Below are 21,078 nucleotides of genomic sequence, written 5' to 3'. Positions count from 1 at the left end.
CTGAACTAAAATTAATGGGACACTAAAAGACAATAATAATATCCACAAACTGGGCAGTACACTTACCTGCTCCTTCTGGTGGTGAGATACGAGATAGCTCTCACCAGAGCAATGATCAGCCGTGAGCAGAAATAACTGCTACATGGCCTCGTGTGACTGTGGCAAAAAATATGTGGGTAAGACCCGTCGTCAATTGAAACGTCGGGTTCTGGAGCACTTGGGGTCTATCTGTAATCACCTGGAAACACCCATAGCGAGGTATATCAACGACGCAAATGAGGGCAATAACCAAGTTTTGAAATTCTTTGGAATAGACCACTAGATGGGACAAAGACAGGGCGACTGGAACAGGATCCTCATGCAGAGGGAATGCAGGTGGATCTATGACTTACAGACCCTGTCCCCAAAAGGTCTAAATGAGGGGTTTCTCTTTACCCCCTTCCTGTAATAGGTTTTGTTTCTTGATCCATTTTTAACTTGTTTGATTTTCTGTATTCCTCTTCTTTTTCAATGTTCTCCTGAACATCCTGTACTTGACCTAGTGGTGCTTTATCTGCTCTCCTAGTCCTCACCAGTGTCATTCGCTTTATACATTCATGTTGCATTGAATATCCTACTCATAGTATAAACCTATTGTTTCTTTAGCATTGCGCTGTCAGTACTGTATGTTTGGCACTGCAGTATGCCGATTGGCTTACTAATCAGCCAATTGCGCAACAGCATGGGGCAGTGATTTACATCCGTGATGTCATTATGGTCCCGTCCCCTGAACTTCTCCATTGGTGGATGCTCCGTCGAGCCCCCTCTCAGCGGATTTAAATGACTAAGAGCGTCTTGAGAAAACGCCTCTGCGAAACGGCCGTCGGGATCGCTGCACTAGAATACCATGGGTATTTAAGTAATATCTAAGTACTATTGGAAGCAATTGCTTCATGGCTTGCTGAGTCCACGACCACGTTGTATGTCCTATGGGATACTGTGTAACAGTTGATATGAGTACCTCTTACACCACCACAGTACTGCAAGTATTTTACTATTTTTAGACATCTCATAGCTGTTTCCATGCACTAGTGGTGTTTAGCACAGCTCACCCTGAGTGTTCATTTTAATACTCACGCTACCCCAGTCACTACACCCTGTTATATGTGCATACATAGGGTCATACAGCTGATAGGGTACCCACCTTCTACTGTATATGTGGTTAAGGGAGGGGGAGTTGGCATAAATAGCTCTTAGTTGGTTTTCATTTAGTTATATACCTACTACTGTGCTATCATTAGTTCTCTACGTGCTACTCATACATGGATGTTACATATCTGTTATACTCATCATGAGCATGGCTATCATTTAATATAGTACCAATTGTAGAGTGGTCGTGGGAGGGGGGAGTTTGCCTAGGAGCTCCCTTCCTCCTAGTAGGTTCATTCGCCTATTTTTGTGAGGCTTCCCAGCCTGTTTACTAGGGATATTGACATGATTACTGCATTTGAACTTCCACTTTTTCTGGCTCTTCTTCCTGCTCCCTGGAGTCCTTTTTAACTCCCTTTATTTTAATATTATAATTACTAATACACTATTTTTACATTATACATCATATCACAATATCATACATTTTGGATGTTCTGAGTTCTGTCCTTTTCCCGAATTTGGGTTTACCTGATTATTGCACTATGTGATCGAGTGCTGATATATAAGCAGCAACCCTATTGGTCAGGGTTTCTATTACACAGCTGTGTTAGGTTTCCACCGTTGTCTAATTTAGTATAAATGAATATCTCAGTCAGTAGCAAGTATGACCCCAGACAAAGTCTTTGGACGAAACATTTTGGGCATTTTGACTCTCTGAGGCCACCGTATTAACCCTAGACTATCCGGATTGGCTGGGGAGGCTGTGACGTGTTGAAACGGACGGAGGACTCCGAGCGAGGGTGAGAGGCGCCGACGGAGGAGACCGGAGTCTACATGTGTCTCTACATGCCCAGCAGCTGATTTGGAAGCAGTTATTTCGGGAGAAGGGTTGAAGTGCGTCCAAAGTCACTTCTTGCTTATACACCAGCGGGGAGAGTGAGGGTTTGTTTCTTCCCCCCCCCCCCCCCCTGTGTTTTTTGTCATCATGAGTAAATGTTAATACACTATACCCTCTGCATTTGTGTTCTTTTCTCATATGAGGTTAACCAGGAGTCCACGCACCTGAGGAATTCTACATATGGAGTGACAGTATTATGTGTTTACAGTGCTATATATCACTGGGTTTATTTGCACATTGCACTGTTTATCTTTGGACACTTTGCGCCACAAGCACGTTTTGGTTCAGATTTCTGTAATTGCGGTTTGGGGAAACCGCTGGTGTTCAGGCAGCAGCTTGACTTTATCACAATATTTGTTGCGCTTTATTAACCCTTTATTTGTCACTTGATATATAAGGGGATCTCACTGGTCTACCGGCCCTTCTTGGGTCTGTTGCTTACCAGTAATTGTTGTTCATATTTATTGTTCGTTTGCCCCTTAGCACCGTTCACTTTATATGATCTATATGTAACTATTAGGGAGTGCTGGTGTTATATCTGTTTTTTGTGTCTTGTGAAGGCAGTAACTCCGCTTTAGCGGTGATGGTTTTGGGACCTTTCTCCATCAGCGTACCTTCAGCGTTAGAGACTAGAGACTGGTCATCAAACACAAGTTCTGTGTTTGGTTCCACACCATTTAGCTTCAGTATTTCATCTTGAGCAGGATTCTCATTAACCCCAAGTGCACCCCATGCATGGCGCCTCTCTATTACAATCGGCAGGCTCATAGGCTTGGGCCTCTCTTTCTTGATTCCTTAACTTAATCCGATGAGTGTCGCTGGACAATCTGTGAGGTCTTTCTCGTCTTTCAATCACGGACACACTTCCGCCCCATTCTCATCCGAGACTGTATCTTTACAGTGGCTGCCCTCATGGCAAGGAATCCACTTTGAAGCCCATGGGCAAATCAGTACGACTGGATTCTTACTGTGCTTCTCCATCGCAACTTGGTCCTTCCATTCGGTGCTTTGTGGAAAGTCGACTGTGGTAGTGCAATGGCATTGTAGTCATGCTTCCCGGCGCACACAACTTGCTCAGGCAGTTCAAACTTTGCCATCTCGTTTTGCAGCTGAGCGGTGTCTCCAGTTCTCACTGTACCCTTGTCTTAATGGGCATTAGTTTCTGTGGGATACAGACACTTGGGCCGGGTCAATACCTTTTCCTGTAGTGGAGACACCTGTGCATAACTGTTCCGTGGAGCCTCATTCTGCTTTAACTCTACCGCCATCTTTTCCATGGACTGCTTCTGTGACCCAAGTGTCTATTTTAGGTGTGTAAACTTTTTCTCCAACTTCATCTGAGATACCTCCTGTTGGGCAGCAGTAGAGTCCAACGTAGCATCCCGCTCAGTCTTCAGAGCCTCGAGCTCCTCGCCCAGGTCATGCTTTTATTTCTCTGCCATCTTGCGGCCAGCACGCTCAGACTCCAGGTCCTTCCTCAGGTCTTGAAGCTGTCCTTCTCCATTTCATTTTCCACTCAGTGCAGCTGCTAGTTCAGCTTCTTGCACAACTTCTTCGCAATTGCACATCTGTCAGCTGATTCAAAGCACGGCTTAACTCTGTTTCCTTTTCTCTATTTCTGACCTGCAGCTGCCAGTGCTCCTCCCGGACCTTGTCCAGCTCCAGCTGTAGCTGGGCCCTCTCATTGGTTTTGTGGTCCAGCAATTTGTGGGCATCAGCCATCTCGGTCTCATAGCTCAGGGTCAGGCTGGGCATCTGATGGACGGACACCTCCTCCCTCTCGGCAAGCTGTATCTTGCACTCAGCAATCTGCGTCGCAGTTCTTCAGTTTTATCCTGCAAGTCCCCTCTCAGGGCCTTCACCTCTTCCTGGTGCTTGCTCTGGGTTTGCATCAGAGCCTCCTTCATATTTTGGAGCTTTGCAGTTTTTGTCGCTAGGCTCGCCGCTGCTTGTTTTCCAGGCCTCTTTCTCCTTGGCGTACTGACACATGGGGATGGAGCAGCCTCTCTGCTCTTCCAGCTCTTGGTCCAGTTTCTTCTCATACAGAGTCACTTGGCATCTAAACTCCACCTCTAGCGATGCACTGGTGACGAGCAGCGTGGCCTCCAGCTCCTCATGCTGCTCTGCAGGGACATACTGTGTACTCATATTCTCCTGTAGCACTTGTACTTTGTGAGAAGCCTGGAAACTTTCTTTCTGTAGAACTCGCTGCTTCTCTGCATCCGCCTGTTTCTCCTTGGCCTTTTGCAAACGCGTGCGCAGACCTTGCACCTGGCTCTGCAGTAGGTGTGCTTCCTGCACTTTTAACTTTTCCTGGATCAATTTCTTCTTCACTTTTTCTTCCTTGCGAAGCTTCTTATTTCCTTCACTGACCTGGTCAGTTAAGTCTGAATATTTCTGTCTCAGACTTGTATTTGCTCTTTTTACCATCTCTAAATGAATCAGCATCTCTTCCTCGGCATCCTTCAATCCACAGACCTTTGTGCTGAGCGTGTGTACCTCTTTCTTTACCTTACCAAACTCTGCTTTGAGAGCGCAAGTCTCTTGATGAGAAACTTGTTTGCATGTCTTTCTGGGACATCTCATAGTACCGTTTCCAGTCAGTACTTGTTTTCTCTGATTTGCTCGGCTTTCTGTATATGGCGGTAGCGGTAACCTTTGTCATCCCAAGGCTAATCGTTATTCCTGTGACGATTGCACCAATCGCTCTGGGCTGTAGCTCATCTCTGGCCTTTTCTGACCACGCCATCCTGTACACACGGGGTAACATTTTTCTGGAGCGGATGCTGAAAATGGACTGTCCTTTTCGTGGGGCCCCATAGGAGTCCTCATCGTCATCGTCCTCATCCAGCCTGAAGGGACAGTGTTTGGTGTGGTCCAGCTTTTCACACCATAAACATTTCCAGTGCAGTTCCTTTTGCGGGACCACGCCAGGATACCCAATCCTGAAAGGACATTGTTTTGTGTTGCCAGGCACATTACACATAAAACTAATTGTATCCTCCATTTTCTACCTTCAGGTGTATTCTTCACCTTGACCTCTGGCGGCGCTATTTCCTCAATTCTTCACACTTTTCCCTGTGTATCCTGTAAGCACAACTGGTTATACACAGTGGGACAAACTTTACTTGCAGAATTTGTTTAGTTTTTTTTCCACTTCAGTTGGGCAGCCATTTTAAATCCCCACATTTATTTTCAAGCCCACTGTTTCCACTGCTCAATGCCTTTTGGACTGCCCGCATTAAACTTCACCAATTGTGATGTCTCCGTCACAGCATAGGATCTTGTGTCCCAGATTAAGGCAGGAAATTTAGTATTTCTCTATATGGGCTTAATTTACAAGGATTAAATAATACACTAACAGGCCCACATCCCTTTAAGTCAAAACAAAATCATAAAATAAACTCCTACTCCTCTTAGGAGACTAACTACACATTCAACTTCAACCCTTACTACCAGGATAGGAGCTAAGCTGATTACCACCTCAAACAGCTACTATTGTAGCTGCACATATACAGTCTCTGAACACAGCAATAAAGTGTTTTGCTTATCTGTTACTCCAGGGTTTGGAGCAGACGTCCCTGCTTCAGTGCGGCCTTCTTTCCTAAGCGAGCTCAGCCCCACGAGAGCTCAGAGAATCTCTCCTCTGTAAGTCCAACTAAGTGTTTCGCTTATGTTACTCCAGGATTTGGAGCAGACGTCCCCGCTTTAGCGCGGCCTCTTGTCCTTTCTTCTTAGGGGAGCTCAGCCCCATGAGGGCTCAGAGAATCTCTCCTCTGTAAATCCAATATTAAGGACAGGAAATCCCAGCTTCAGCATGGTCTCTCGTCCTTCCTTCTTCCTGGGATTAACAATCCAGGCAGTCCCAGCACGCTCCACGACCACCGTCCAGCAGGTCTAGGGGGCTGTGCCAGCTTCAATAGCTGGGGAGAACTCTTCTCTGGGAACAGTAGTGTCTCTCTCAACATGGCAGCTCTATGTCTGCCTTAAAACACTTCCTTGTTCAGTCAAAACTCCATGAACAATCAGGAGTTCAGCCAGCTCAACTAGTCAGCAGCTGCTGCTGGCTTCTCTAGGGAGATTAACTCTATGTGCGTTGGATAGTCCCATAGCTGCCCTACTACAGCACCTAGAGGAGAGTGAGGGTATCACATATCCCCCTCCCCAGCTTAACATTGTCCTGTGACGCAGCCCGTGCACTATTCCCGTGCACCAGCCTCTTTGTCAGAGATGTCTGACATCCATCTCTTCTTTTTCCTTGCCTTCCAGTTGAAGAGTTTTTCCTTTGGGGCAAGAACTAGCCTGCAGACTGGTACTTTGCTACCTTTTTGTCTTTCACTTGTTTGATTTTAGCGTTGAAGCCCAGCTTTTGGCGTGTTACTTTTTGGAAAAGTTCCTGAGCATCCTGCAGTCAGCATAGCTGCCCTATTCCAGCACCTAGAGGATAGTGATTGTATCCCACAGTGTGTGTGTGTGTGTGTTCAAGATGGCCACGCACACTAAGTAGATGAAGAGAGATCAGTGTGGTAAGGCACTCCTTACATTCAAGGTGTCAAGGAAATTAGAGTGTGTTCAGCAATGCAGAAGATCCAGTAGACTTGGGGTTAACACTAAAGTATTTTTTATTGCAATCGCAATATTATTGACAAAGTTCGAAGCAGGGACAGAAATGTCAATCACGGCAATAAAAATACTTGCTAAACCGTGTGTGTGGTTGGCTTAATAATCAAAAACAAAATAGTCTATACCGTTTTGTGGCTAACGAAATGCTTTTATTTGTGCGACCTTTCAATGTATACTGATCTCTTCTTCGGCCGCTGTTACAATTGATTGAGCCAAAAAACTTTCTTAGAAACAAGGCAATTGGAATGTTATCTGTAAGTGAAGCCTCCACCTCCCCCTGTGCAGTATGCGATTTATGACTTAAGGCTGGGGTGCACAAAGTTTCTGGCACGCGCCCCCGTCTTCTATCCTCTCCGGCTCGCACCCCCCCTCCTGCATGGCCCCAGCGTCAAATGACGTAGCGGGTCCTTGTGACGTCAAGTGACCATGTGAAGTCAAGTGACCGGGTTGACAGACACATCGTTGGAAGGCCAGGTCAGTACAGTTACAGAGGCCTCACGGGATCCCCGGCATTTATTTAAAATAAATAATCTTGCATGGGGCGCGAATCCCACTTTGCGCACCCCTGACTTAAGGTGTTAAATGGTCCCTGAATGCATGTGTACATGTGTGTGTACGTGCGTGTGTGCGTAGAGTGGGTAAATCTTAATTAATAAAGCCCCCACAGTGTATACAGCGCTTTACAAAAGGTGTGTGTGGAAAGGGAGTATATAACAATGGTGTTGTGGGTAGGTGTAGAAATGTAAGAGTGTGTTGCATTTCTGTTCATGTGAGTGGCTATTATGTAGTCCCTGCTGGTATATAGGGATAGAATTACATAGTACATTTGTATGTGTAAGAGACAGGTGTGTTTGCATTCATATAGCGCAGTATTAATAGACATGGGAAAAGAGATAGTCCTCCTTTGCGCTGGAACTTGGATTGATGACGCTGCTTCTCTGATGAATATAAAGAGAAAATAATAATACAGTCGTGCTTCAATAAAGTGATTTGATATACTGTTTATTATTCTTCACCTTATAGTGCACCCATCTGAGTCCTATTTGGACACCTCCTATACGAAATCTTCTTTTTTTAAGATAGTATAACTCCCCGTGTTCTATATGTAACGGGTATTCCCCCACCCAATCGCATATAGAGTGTATGTGAGGGGGAACCTATATGTTACCAAGTGTGGTGCGTATACCTGCAGGTTCACAGGAGGCCTGAGCCTCCGCTGATGGGAACCTGGGGTGCTTCTCTGGAACATTTCTTCAATCAGCGCCTCCACCTAAGTGAGATTCTAGGATTGTAGAATGGCCCTCACATAGAACATCCATAAAGTAACCAGCCCACACCAAAGGTTATGGCTAAAAGGGTTTACTATAGGGATCAGTAACATAACACACAGTATCATAATATAGAGTATCAACAGCTCTATGCATAACAATATACATTGGGTGCAAGGGAACCAATAGCCCCTTGTACAGGCCCTTGGTCTCTCCGCCCAATAGTAACACAACCATACAGTGCCCACAATAATCAGGTGCTCGGCACCAGCATCCCAGTGTCCTGGACCCCCACCCAGATGTGTGGCAACGCTGCTCACGTGTGTATAGTTGGTGCACGTATAGATACCTGCCCGGGCACACGTCCGTGCCCGGGTGTATAACTCTTCAAAAAGGGTCTGACGCAGGAACGGGAATCCGCCTCTGCGCGGGGTGTCTCCCTCGTGGAGCGTCTCACTCACAGAATGTCTCTTGTAGTAGAGCCTGTCTGAGCCCAGACGCAGGCCGCGATCACCGCGTGCAACTGGCACCGGTAATATCACATAACACTGTATTGTAGAAAGCAACCCCCCCTTGCACAGAAAGGGGCCTTTCCTGAAACTGCCAAACTAACTGCTGTAGCTGCACTGCCAGCCCCACTGTCTCTTCTTGTCAGAGCACACAGCACTGCAGCTGTGTCACTGACTAGACTCACTCTCAGCTAAGGGCAGGGTCCCTACCTAAGGGGCCTTCCCTATGAACTTACCCACTAACCTAGTGGGGAGTTGGGCCTAGCTGGGGCCTGGGGGTAACCTCGCCTAGTGTAAGAAGCCACTTGCTCCTTACACACTTTCTCCCCCTCCTTCTCCCAGCTGCAACTGACTAGCGTGGTCTCTGTGCAACATTGTATCCTTCTCCAACAGGAGAAGCTGCAAACTCTATTTGCTGGTTGGCTGCACGTGATGTGGGTGAAAGGGCAGTCCCCAGAGGCTGCTGGGAATTGTAGTCCTTTATGGCCCTCTTTAACATTAGGGCCGCGTGCGCTATGTCTGCCGCGCCTGTGCAACCCTGTAATGGCCGCCACTGCTCTCTTCTGCGCCTGTGCGACCTTGGGGAGTCCCTGCGCTACGGAGCGCCATCTTTGCCCCTTCGCGCTCACTGTATTGGCCGCCGCGTCTGCGCATGTACGAGCCTCCGCGCCCGTGCGGACATAACAAAGATGGCGGCGCCGTGCCTCTGACGCCACCGAGAGACGCGCTCGCCCCCGCAACTGCCTTCTCATTGGTGAAGGTAAGGGGAAGAGGAACGGGGAACCGGGGAGCCAAAGGGGACCTGGCTAAATTCTCCCCCTGGTGGAAATACCAACGGCCCCGCTTGGAGGACAGCGTCACACAGCACAGAGTTATATAATAAAAATGCAGGGCATAGTATATACAACTTATCACAGGTGCTTTAACGTCAACAGTGCATAACATAATCATAACAGTTATACCCGAGGCCAGCTGAGTGTTAGCTGTTTGCTGAGACCAATTGTGGGGTGCCCCTAACTGATAATGTGGGGGTACCTCACTTTGACTTTTGTGAGCCTCCGCCTGGGTAGTCTCCGTTACTGACACTGGAGTCTCTGTAGACTCTTTGAGATTATGGTCAGGTGCCACAGTCACTGGTTCCAAGCTACTTCCTCCCCCTGGTGGAAGGAACAGCACAGTGTCTCTTGGCCAGACCTTTACCCGGCCATCTGCGGCATGGATGCGGTAGGCCAGGAGGTCTTGACCTTTTCCTCGGTCCACCACATGGTGAATGGAGCGCTCCTTTTTGTGCTTAAATCAGGCAAATTTCACTGGATCACTCACAACACAGTCCTTGTCCCTAAGCACTTGGGAGGCTTCCACTGGGAAGCGAGCGATTAGCAAAGTCTCTGTACTCAATGTCTTTACCACATCCTGCTGGGGGTAAAGGGTTGATACCTTACCACTGTGGTGATTCCCTGTGGCCAACAGGTCCTCTGGGACGCTGTCAGTTCCCACCTCGGCTGTCTTGGGACTTGTCCCCGGCACTTCTGGGGCAGTCCACTCACTTTCTGGAAACTCGGACATGTTGGATCCCAGTCCTGGGACCATTTGGGTTGGAGCGCACGGACTCACACTCAGTTCAGTTATGGTAGCAGTTATGGTGACACACGGGCCCACCGTCAGGTCATGAGCCTTAGTTGGGGCCTTTTCCACGGCCGCCTCCATTGGAGCCTGTGGGGAGTAAGGAGGTTCCTCACCACTCCGCTGGCTTGCGATGGGTTCCTCTTCCTCCGGTCCCATCTCCGGATGTCCCTCCGACACACTGGGAGTCGCCACAGCAGGGTCCGCAGCAGATGCTTCAGCTTCACTTGGGTGGTCCGCCGGCTGGCGCATCACCAGGGCTGGTTGTTGGTCGCTGGAATCACTAAGAGAGGATGGGGGTAGAGACACCTTACCCTGTGATTCCGGAATCTGCGGTTCAGGAATCTGCAGTCATGAGTGTGAAACCGAGTCTAGAACCGGGGTGCACGTACCCCCTGGAACATCTGCTACAGCACACTGACTCGGTGCGACCACAGCGTCGCAGCTGTCCATTTTGGTCAACGTAGCTTGAAAATCTTGTGGTTCTAGAGCAGAGTCTAGAACCGGGGTTATAGCACGTGGAGCCTCCGAAACTTCTGTGAGGGGGGTAAGTTGATTACCTGCATTGACCTGTCCAGTATGGAAGTCGATCACTTCTTCCTTGGCGGGTTCCGTAGGCTGCAGCAGCACGGGCTTCAGGAACTGTGCCCCACAGCAGGCACATTTGGGTCCCCAGGTCAATTTTCCACCTGGGAAGTCACACTGGGTACAAACACATCGTATGCACACCTCTTTGGCCACCCTTGCCACCTGATAGTCTATTGGCAGCCTACGGGGGTTAAAGTCCATACCACCAGACAAATTTAAGTCCTTTTGCAAACATGGGCACAAAAGAAAAGATAAGCTCCCTCCTTTTCTTCGCCATACTCCATATAACTGAGGGTGTGTTTCTCTTATGGGGAACAGAAATTGCTGATTGCTGTTCACTGTGCTCACTCCCCCTGGTGGAATTTAAAGGAGGGGCGGCACACTCTTTCAAGGAGTGTTTCTGGCTCGTCACTGAGTCACTCACATTGCGGGGGCGGGGCTCGGGATTTCCTGCCAGTCCCGGACAGATTTTTGCAAAACATTTTGGTGCAGCCTGGCAGTCAGCCGCATGTGTGCCATTTTGATTTGGCGGGAGCCGCCATTTTAGGTGGGACTCACTGTTGGCATTCCCTGCTGCAGGAGCGTCCATTTTGATCACAGTCCGGTTAACTACACTAGGGCTCTCAGTGCATGAAGGAACTGACAAATCAGGGTAAATAAAGGGGCACCCATCGGTCGGACCCTCAGGCAGATTCAGGAATTGGGGATCATCTTCCTCGCTTATGGCATGGCCTACATTCATCAGTATAGTACTCCATTGCAAGGTGAGATCATACCTTCGCCCTCTGACCCACGTACGAGCTAGCCCGGGGAGTTTCCGAACATGCGCCTGGACGTCTAGCAAAGACACGCAAGCAGGAACTCCCCCCACAGCAACCAGATGGTTGGGAGTCGTGCTAAGGTTCAAGGCCCATGTGTAGACCTCCTGCCTTGAGAGCACTCACATGGTGGAAAATTAAATGAACAATTTGACACAAAAATAGAATAGGGCACCCCAGGTCTGATCTCAGCAGCGCCTCCAAATGTAACGGGTATTCCCCCACCCAATCGCATATAGAGTGTATGTGAGGGGGAACCTATATGTTACCAAGTGTGGTGCGTATACCTGCAGGTTCACAGGAGGCCTGAGCGTTCGCTGATGGGAACCTGGGGTGCTTCTCTGGAATGTTTCTTCAATCAGCGCCTCCACCTATGTGAGATTCTAGGAGTGTAGAATGGCCCTCACATAGGAACATCCATAAATTAACCAGCCCACACCAAAGGTTATGGCTAAAAGGGTTTACTATAGGGATCAGTAACATAACACATAGTATCATCATATAGAGCAGGCCTGCACAACTCGTAAAGTGTGAAAGGCCGAACTGCTCCAAGGAAAAAAAAATTGGACCGCACGGGTAAAATCATCATCACCATCATCTCTCCTCCAGCACCTCGTCGTCGTCATCATCATCATCATCATCATCATCATCATCATCATCATCATCATCATCATCATCATCATCATCATCATCATATCTCCCCCAGCACCCCTCATCATCATCATCATATCTCCCCCAGCACCCTTCATCATCATCCTCATATCTCCCCCAGAACCCCTCACTATCAACCTTTGCGATACTCCCCATCTATCTCTCATACCCCCATCTCTCCCCCTCACCCATACACATAATACTCCCCCTCCATATCAAACACACAATACCCCCCTGCACAGCACACACATCACATCCCCCTTGCACCTCACATCCCTCTCCCCCCTTGCACATCACATCGCTCTCTACCCTGCACCTCAAGTCACTCTCCCCCCTTGCACCTCACATCACTCTCCCCCCTTGCACCTCACATCACTCTCCCCCCTTGCACCTCACATCACTCTCCCCCTTGCACCTCACATCACTCTCCCCCCTTGCACATCACATCACTCTCCCCCTTGCACCTCCAATCACCCCCCCTGCACCTCCAATGACCCCCCCTGCACCTCAAATCACCCCCCCTGCACCTCAAATCACCCCCCTTGCACCTCAAATCACCCCCCTTGCACCTCAAATCACCCCCTTGCACCTCAAATCACCCCCCTTGCACCTCAAATCACCCCCCTTGCACCTCTAATGACCCCCCCTGCACCTCCAATGACCCCCCTGCACCTCAAATCACCCCCTTGTACCTCAAATCACCCCCTTTGTACCTCAAATCACCCCCCTTGCACCTCAAATCACCCCCTTGCACCTCAAATCACCCCCCTTGCACCTCAAATCACCCCCCTTGCACCTCAAATCACCGCCCCTTGCACCTCCAATGACCACCCCCTGCACCTCAAATCACCCCCCTTGCACCTCTAATGACCCCCCCTGCACCTCCAATGACCCCCCTGCACCTCAAATCACCCCCTTGTACCTCAAATCACCCCCTTTGTACCTCAAATCACCCCCCTTGCACCTCAAATCACCCCCTTGCACCTCAAATCACCCCCCTTGCACCTCAAATCACCCCCCTTGCACCTCAAATCACCGCCCCTTGCACCTCCAATGACCACCCCCTGCACCTCCAATTGCTCCCCTGCACCTCACATCTCCCACAGGGCCCCAACAGAAATCATGGGGCCCGGGACAAATGAAAGGAGCAGCCCCCCCCCCCCGAACCCATAGCGCACCTACCACGAAAAAATATCTTTTACTTAACTGTTTTTTTATTGTGATACAGAAAAAAACATTACATCTCCCCCTCCTCATACCTCACCCCTCCCCTCCTCATACCCCCCCTCCCTCTCCCTTCACCCACCCTCCCTCTCCCTTCTCCCCCCCTCTCTCCCTTCTCCCCCTTCTGCCTCCTCTCTCCCTTCTGCCTCCTCTCTCTCCCCCCTTCTCCCCCATCCCTTCTCCCCCCACCACACCACTCCGTTTGCCCCACCCCACAGCAGCCCATTTGCCCCCCCCCAACCAGCAGCCCGTTTTACACCCCCACCCCTGCAGCAGCCTGTTTTTCACAGCCACGCCCCCCCAGCAGCCCGTTTTTCACTCCCCCCCCAGCAGCCTGTTTTTCACTCCTACCCCCCCCAGCAGCCCGTTTTTCACTCCCCCCCAGCAGCCTGTGTTTCACCCCCAGCCCCAGCAACCCGTTTTTGACTCCCACCGCCCCTCAGCCCGTTTTTGACTCCCATCGGGAGGGGGGGGGGGGCCTGCAGCCCGTTTTTGACTCCCCCCCAAGCAGCCCGTTTTTCAGACCCACCCACCCCCCCAGCAGCTCGTTTTTCACTCCCACCCCCCCAGCAGCTGTTTTTCACTCCCCCCCAGCAGCCCGTTTTTCACTCCCCCCCCAGCAGCCCGTTTTTCACTCCCACCCCCCCAGCAGCCCGTTTTTCACTCCCACCCCCCCAGCAGCCCGTTTTTCACTCCCGTTTTTCACTCCCACCCCCCTCCCTGCAGCCCGTTTTTCACTCCCACCCCCCCTCCCTGCAGCCCATTTTTCACTCCCACCCCCCCTCCCTGCAGCCCATTTTTCACTCCCACCCCCCCTCCCTGCAGCCCATTTTTCACTAGCAGCCCATTTTTCACTCCCACCCCCCCTCCCTGCAGCTCATTTTTCACTAAAGCAGCCCGTTTTTCACTCCCACCCCCCCAGCAGCCGTTTTTCACTCCCCCCCAGCAGCCCATTTTTCACTCCCCCCCCAGCAGCCCGTTTTTGACTCCCACCCCCCCTGCAGCCCGTTTTTGACTCCTCCCCCCAGCAGCCTGTTTTTGACTCCCCACCCCCCCAGCAGCCCGTTTTTCACCCCCACCCCCCCAGCAGCCCGTTTTTCACTCCCACCCCCCCAGCAGCCCGTTTTTGACTCCCACCCCCCTCCCTGCAGCCCGTTTTTCACTCCCACCCCCCCTCCCTGCAGCCCATTTTTCACTAGCAGCCCATTTTTCACCCCCACCCCCCCTCCCTGCAGCCCATTTTTCACTCCCACCCCCCCTCCCTGCAGCCCGTTTTTCACTCCCATCCCCCCTCCCTGCAGCCCGTTTTTCACTCCCACCCCCCCCTGCAGCCCGTTTTTCACTCCCACCCGCCCCTGCAGCCCATTTTTCACTCCCACCACGCCACTGCAGCTGTTTTTCACTCCCACCCCCCCCTGCAGCCCGTTTTTCACTCCCACCCCCCCACTGCTCAGCACATCCTCCCCGGTACTAAGCCCCGCCCTCGGCATGCTCTGACCTCCTGCTATTGAAAAAAAAAATACTCACGGCTGCCGCATCCTCCTCACGCTGCTGCCCCAGCGCACCGCCGCCGACTCGTGCACCGCAAAACCCGGGGGGGGGGGGGGGGAGAGCCGGGAATCGCCGCCATTTAAAAAAAACTTTTTTTAAACTTTTTTTTAAATTATTTATTTAATTAACTGGCGCCCGGCCGGAGTCATCGCGGGCCGCACAGAGAGGCCAGGCAGGCCGCGGGCCGTATGTTGTGCCAGCCTGATATAGAGTATCAACAGCTCTATGCATAACAATATACATTGGGTGCAAGGGCACCAATAGCCCCTTGTACAGGCCCTTGGTCTCTCCGCCCAATAGTAACACAACCATACAGTGCCCACAATAATCAGGTGCTCAGCACCAGTGTCCCAGTGTCCTGGACCCCCACCCAGATGTGTGGCAGCGCTGCTCACGTGTGTATAGTTGGTGCACGTATAGATACCTGCCCGGGCACACGTCCGTGCCCGGGTGTATAACTCTTCAAAAAGGGTCTGACGCAGGAACGGGAATCCGCCTCCGTGTGGGGTGTCTCCATCGTGGAGCGTCTCACCCACAGAATGTCTCTTCTTGTCAGAGCACACAGCACTGCAGCTGTGTCACTGACTAGACTCACTCTCAGCTAAGGGCAGGGTCCCTACCTAAGGGGCCTTCCCTATGAACTTACCCACTAACCTAGTGGGGAGTTGGGCCTAGTTGGGGCCTGGGGGTAACCTGGCCTAGTGTAAGAAGCCACTTGCTCCTTACACACTTCCTCCCCCTTCCTTCTCCCAGCTCCAACTGACTAGCGTGGTCTCTGTGCAACATTGTATCCTTCTCCAACAGGAGAAGCTGGAAACTCTATTTGCTGGCTGGCTGCACATGATGTGGGTGAAAGGGCAGTCCCCAGAGGCTGTTGGGGATTGTAGTCCTTTATTGCCCTCTTTAACATTAGGGCCGCGTGCGTTATGTCTGCCGCGCCTGTGCAACCCTGTAATGGCTGCCACTGCTCTCTTCTGCGCCTGTGCGACCTTGGGGAGTCCCTGCGCTACGGAGCGCCATCTCTGCCCCTTCGCGCTCACTGTATTGGCCGGTGCGTCTGCACATGCGCGAGCCTCCGTGCCCGTGTGGACATAACAAAGATGGCGGCGCCGTGCCTCTGACGCCACCGAGAGACGCGCTCACCCACGCAACTGCCTTCTCACTGGTGAAGGTAAGGGGAAGAGGAACAGGGAACCGGGGAGCCAAAGGGGACCTGGCTACATATATATTAAAGAATCCTTTATCCTGGTGAGATAGTGCCACAGTACACAGATGTATCACTTGTGTCCCTTATTAACACTTAACATACGCAATGTGATGGTGTTTCACCCTTAAGTCTATGATGTTATACCACCTAAATCAGTGAGACAATGCCACAGCACAACAGTACAAGGACATATACCTTGGATAACTATATATATCTCAATGTTACTTATCTTATTATATCCTTATTGTTGAACTGTTTGGAAATGGCAGATAAGAGAGGATCATACCCTCCTCATGCGTGATATGAAATAGAAATTACAAATAGCCATAGGACAATACTGTTATAAAAATCTTTACTGTAAAAAACATTGACAACACACAATTGGAAATACACTCACGAATTTCCCACATAAAAAAATGCGGTGTGAACATTCAGGCGGTCACCAACCCCTCTCTCCGGTTCTTCCGACGTCTTAGGAGTGATTTCTCACAGAGGCCCGATGTGTCTTTTCTGCCTGCAGCCTGGAGTATTCGAACAAACAATTCTTCCCACGATGTTGCACGATTCACTTCCGCATTTAGCTGCGGTCACGTGTTCCTGGGGATTATTCTCAGACCTCTTTGTATCACGTCAGATGACACTCCTCCTTACTACCTCCTCCATGCTGCGACTTGGACAGGGGTTCCCTGTAAGCGTTCTCTCTCCTCGCCGGTTCCAAACACAGTGAGATTTGCTTGATCACACCCACACATGCGCACTGAGACCCTACGCGTTTCTCAGACTAACCATCCTTCACAGAATGTCTCTCAGTCTCTATCTTTCAGATAGTCCTCTGAGGGAATCTCCACACTCCTACCCAGAGTGTCTCTCAGTCGATCCTCTGAGGGCATCTCCACACTCCTTCCCAGAGTGTCTCTCAGTCTCTCAGATGCTCTCTGAAGGTAGATCTCATTCTCTGATCAGCAGCACCCCTTATATAGCCTTCTGTGGCTATCCGTTGCATGGGAGGGGGCTGCTGGACAATCAGAGAATGGATTAGGTTGGTGCCAGAGGGCATGCTAAGAACCCATCCCCATCCCTGATTGCTCACTATTTCTCACGCACCAAATGTCTGTAATACCTCCACGCACCCAACCATTGTCTCAATACACATTTATCTGCACGAACTTCAGCTGATTAAATCAGAGTCCCCTCCGTAGAAATGTACACATAATACAATTAACACTTTACAGGGCTGACTCCCGAATCACAACACAATGCTTACACATAGATCACAAAGACTTTACCTCATATTGCTTGCTCAACTAGACTTGGGAATTGCATTTGGAATACATTCACACATAGTGCATTATACATTCCCTGTTCTCCCCCAGATATTAAATACATTTGGTTGAAATAAGCCTAACATAGGTGGCCAAGTTACATGGATTTAGGGGTAGCTAGCTGGGCTTCATTTCAGTTTTGTGATGCCAACAACCCCTTCCGTCACATGTACCGGTTGAATTCCCTCTGCTGGGGGTCTATTCACCCCTACATTAATTGATCTACCAATATCCATTGTTGATCTACTGCCAGCATCCGTCATGTAGAATATCTTTAGAGAGAGTTTTCTCACAAATGTATGTGTGTCAATGAACAACTCAAACATAATATTGGGTTTTATTGTGGGTGTGAATGACAACCCTTTACTTAGAACTTCCTTCTCCTCACTTGATAATAAGTACTTGCTTATATTAACTACATTATTCAATAATGGCTGTCTGCATACTGTGAGTATTCGTGAGTGTTTTTCCAATTGTGTGTTGTCAATGTTTCTTACAGTAAAAAATTTTATAACAGTATTGTCCTATGGCTATTTGTAATTTCTATTTCATATCACGCATGAGGAGGGTATGATCATCTCTTATCATCTGCCATTTCCAAACAGTTCAACAATAAGGATATAATAAGATAAGTAACATTGAGATATATATAGTTATCCAAGGTATATGTCCTTGTACTGTTGTGCTGTGGCACTGTCTCACTGATTTAGCTGGTTTAACATCATAGACTTAAGGGTGAAACACCATCACATTGCGTATGTTAAGTGTTAATAAGGGACACAAGTGATACATCTGTGTACTGTGGCACTATCTCACCAGGATAAAGGATTCTTTAATATATAGAACACGGGGAGTTATACTATCTTATAAAAAGAAGATTTCGTATAGGAGGTGTTCAAATAGGACTCAGATGGGTGCACTATAAGGTGAAGAATAATAAACAGTATATCAAATCACTTTATTGAAGCACGACTGTATTATTATTTTCTCTTTATATTCATCGGAGAAGCAGCATCATCAATCCAAGTTCCAGCGCCAAGGAGGACTATCTCTTTTCACATTTCATTCAAGAAGGTGTTCGAACAGACCTTCAAGTCTTCTGGACTGCAGGACTTTGAACTATACTTTTGTTGGTATCGTATTCACCTAATGGACTTTTAAAGTTGTGGCACATTTTTTCTGCATAGCGCTAAGGTTTTCTACAGTAATAGACATGGGTTTTAGCACTCATGGGAAGAGAGTTCTCTTGTGTCAGGGTAGTGGCTCATGAAGCTGCGGTCTCGGTTTAGGCCACCGGTGAGGGTCCCGAACAGTTTCATAAATTAGTATTCATACATACATGCATATACAACTACAAATAAATAATTCAGCTTTAACTAAAGGTGTATGATCCCTCTCTCCTAGTCAGTATCCAGCCCCATTCTTAATCATTTAAAAATCGCTATTTGAAGCTTCTTGTTAATCTCTTAAAAAAGGAGACAAAATTCAGTTCCCCCAACAAAAATAGTAGGAGTGAAGCACGGAGCACAACTGCGATGGCAAAAAAAAACATGAACTAGATCAAGAGCTAACTCCAGTAAAAATGGATATTTTATTATATCACATGGATAAGGTTAAAAACGCACCTACACGTTTTGCGCAACCGTGAAAACACATAGCTGCGTTTTTAACCTTATTCATGTGATATAATAAAATATCAATTTTTACTGGAGTCACCTCTAAATCTCATTATTTTTTTGGCCATCGCGGTTGTGCTCTGTGCTTCATCCTTACTACGTTTGATCTTCACACTCAATGGATATCGCACACCTTGGGTCTGTGGGTCTGCCAGACCACAGAGAGGATGTGCAACAGGCATCTGCCTTCATGTGAGTTGCCCCTCTTAAGTTGCTTATTTCATATCGCTTATGGGAGTTTGTTCATTACACTGCAAGATGTGGGGACCTTCTGGACTCCATTCCTCCTGTAATAGTGTTCATTCCTCCCTTGGATACTAATGTTGATATATGATATATCTGATTTAAGGCAATCCGGACATTATGCTACATATACTCTTCTGAAGTTTTTTGAGTCCATGTGCAGTCTGAGCACCATACCACACTTGACTTGTTTGCCCGCATGTAAGATTGCTTCTGACATGGAAGATATGTTATGGCGTAGCACAGCACCACACATACCATTAGCCAGTCAATTCGAGGCTTTACCCAGGGCTCCAGAATCCTCTAATTTTCCCGCTTCTCTCTCCCTGGTCAGGGCGCAGTGGGGGGGCATAATGCGCCCGTCCCTGAAGGACCAGAGCGGGAGCCACGGCTCGCCCATCAGCGGGACCCTCCACGGGGTGTTCTTCAGCTGCAACACGGAGTTCAATACGGGCCTTCCCCCCCACGACTCGCCCTATGGACACTGGAGGGTGACAGTGCCCGCTGGCCAGCTCTTCAATGAGGGCACGCACCTGTACTTCGCAGACCTGTACTGTATGTACACCGCCTACCACTATGCTGTATTGGTGTTGGCCCCATGCGGGTCACAGGGGGATGCCTTCTGCAGTGCCCGTCTGCCCCTGCTTGACCCACTGGCCAACCCCTTCCTGACCCGGGGGGAGGAGGGCAGATTCTGGCATGCACAGGATCTTCTCCTGGAGCTACTCTACACGGAGCCTGTGCCCCTGGAGCTGGGGCAACAGGCGGAGATCAAGGGGCATCAGCTGATGAGCCTCTCAAGTGCCAATGCTAAGAAGGACCCCAGCTGCAAGGTGTGCAACATCAGTGGGGGCGCTAAGTAGGCTGGTATGAGTAGGAGGTGGTATGGGTGAGGGGGTAGTTCAGGGGTAGGAAGTGTGGGCGAAGGGGTGTTGGGAGTTGTGGTGAGAGCGTATGGTTGGAGTGGGAGTTGTGGGTGATGGGGCAGTGTCAGGGTAGGTGTGGGTGACGAGTCAGTTTTGGTGTGAATAAAGAGGTAATATAATGGGTAGGGGGTGCATGTGCTGGTGCAGGAAGTGGGTGAGGGGTAATAGAGGGGCAGGGGTGTAGATGAGTGGTAAGAGAGGGACAGGTGTGGGTGAGGAGGTAAGAGAGGGGCAGGTGTGGGTGAGGGGCTAATTGAGGTCAAGTTATGTGAGGGGTAATAGAGGGGCAGAAGGTATATAGGACGGGGGGTAAGAGGGGCAGAAGGTGTGGGTGAGGGGGTAAGAGGGGCGGGGTGAGGGGGTAATTTGGATGAGGAGGTGTAGGTGAGTGGTAATAGAGGGGCAGGAGGTGTGGGTGGGGAGTTCAGAGTAATCTTTTCCTTAATACTAACAGTCATTATTTCAGTCATTAAATACATGGAACTGAGGTTTAGCAAAATAAATATTTTTAAATATTTTCTGCCAGTGACCTTAAATCCAGTGGAAACCTGTGCATGTCAGTATGTCTCATCTCATCATGATGTCGTAACCCTGACTTTCCTGTTGACTCTTTCCCTGCCAGAGGGACCAGCAACGTGTTGGGGATCAGTATAACAAACATGTCTATATGTGTATCAGTGTGGGAATATGTGCTGTTATCAGTGCATCTGTATTGTGTACAGTGCATGTATCAGTGTGTCTGTGCACTGTATTTATCAGAGTGTGCTAATCTCAGAAACGCTATTAGAGAGGGTTGGGGTTCCTTACAATGCATCTGATCTCA

General features: G+C 49.3%; 1 protein-coding gene across 1 annotated transcript in view; it reads left to right on the top strand.

Moving 5' to 3' along the window:
* The window catches only part of PHYHIP (phytanoyl-CoA 2-hydroxylase interacting protein), a 53,388-nt gene extending 32,992 nt beyond the window's left edge, over positions 1–20,396 (top strand). Inside the window, exon 4 of the mRNA XM_075601454.1 lies at positions 19,664–20,396. Coding sequence (XP_075457569.1) covers positions 19,664–20,192 — 529 coding nt within the window. The 3' untranslated portion in view covers positions 20,193–20,396. The remainder of the gene's footprint in view (positions 1–19,663) is intronic.
* Positions 20,397–21,078: the final 682 nt, after the last annotated feature.

The sequence above is a fragment of the Ascaphus truei genome, chromosome 5 (assembly GCF_040206685.1).
Source record: "Ascaphus truei isolate aAscTru1 chromosome 5, aAscTru1.hap1, whole genome shotgun sequence".
Taxonomy (NCBI): Eukaryota; Metazoa; Chordata; class Amphibia; order Anura; family Ascaphidae; genus Ascaphus; species Ascaphus truei.
Note: the sequence above shows the minus strand (reverse complement) of the source record. Positions and strands in the feature narration are given on the sequence as shown.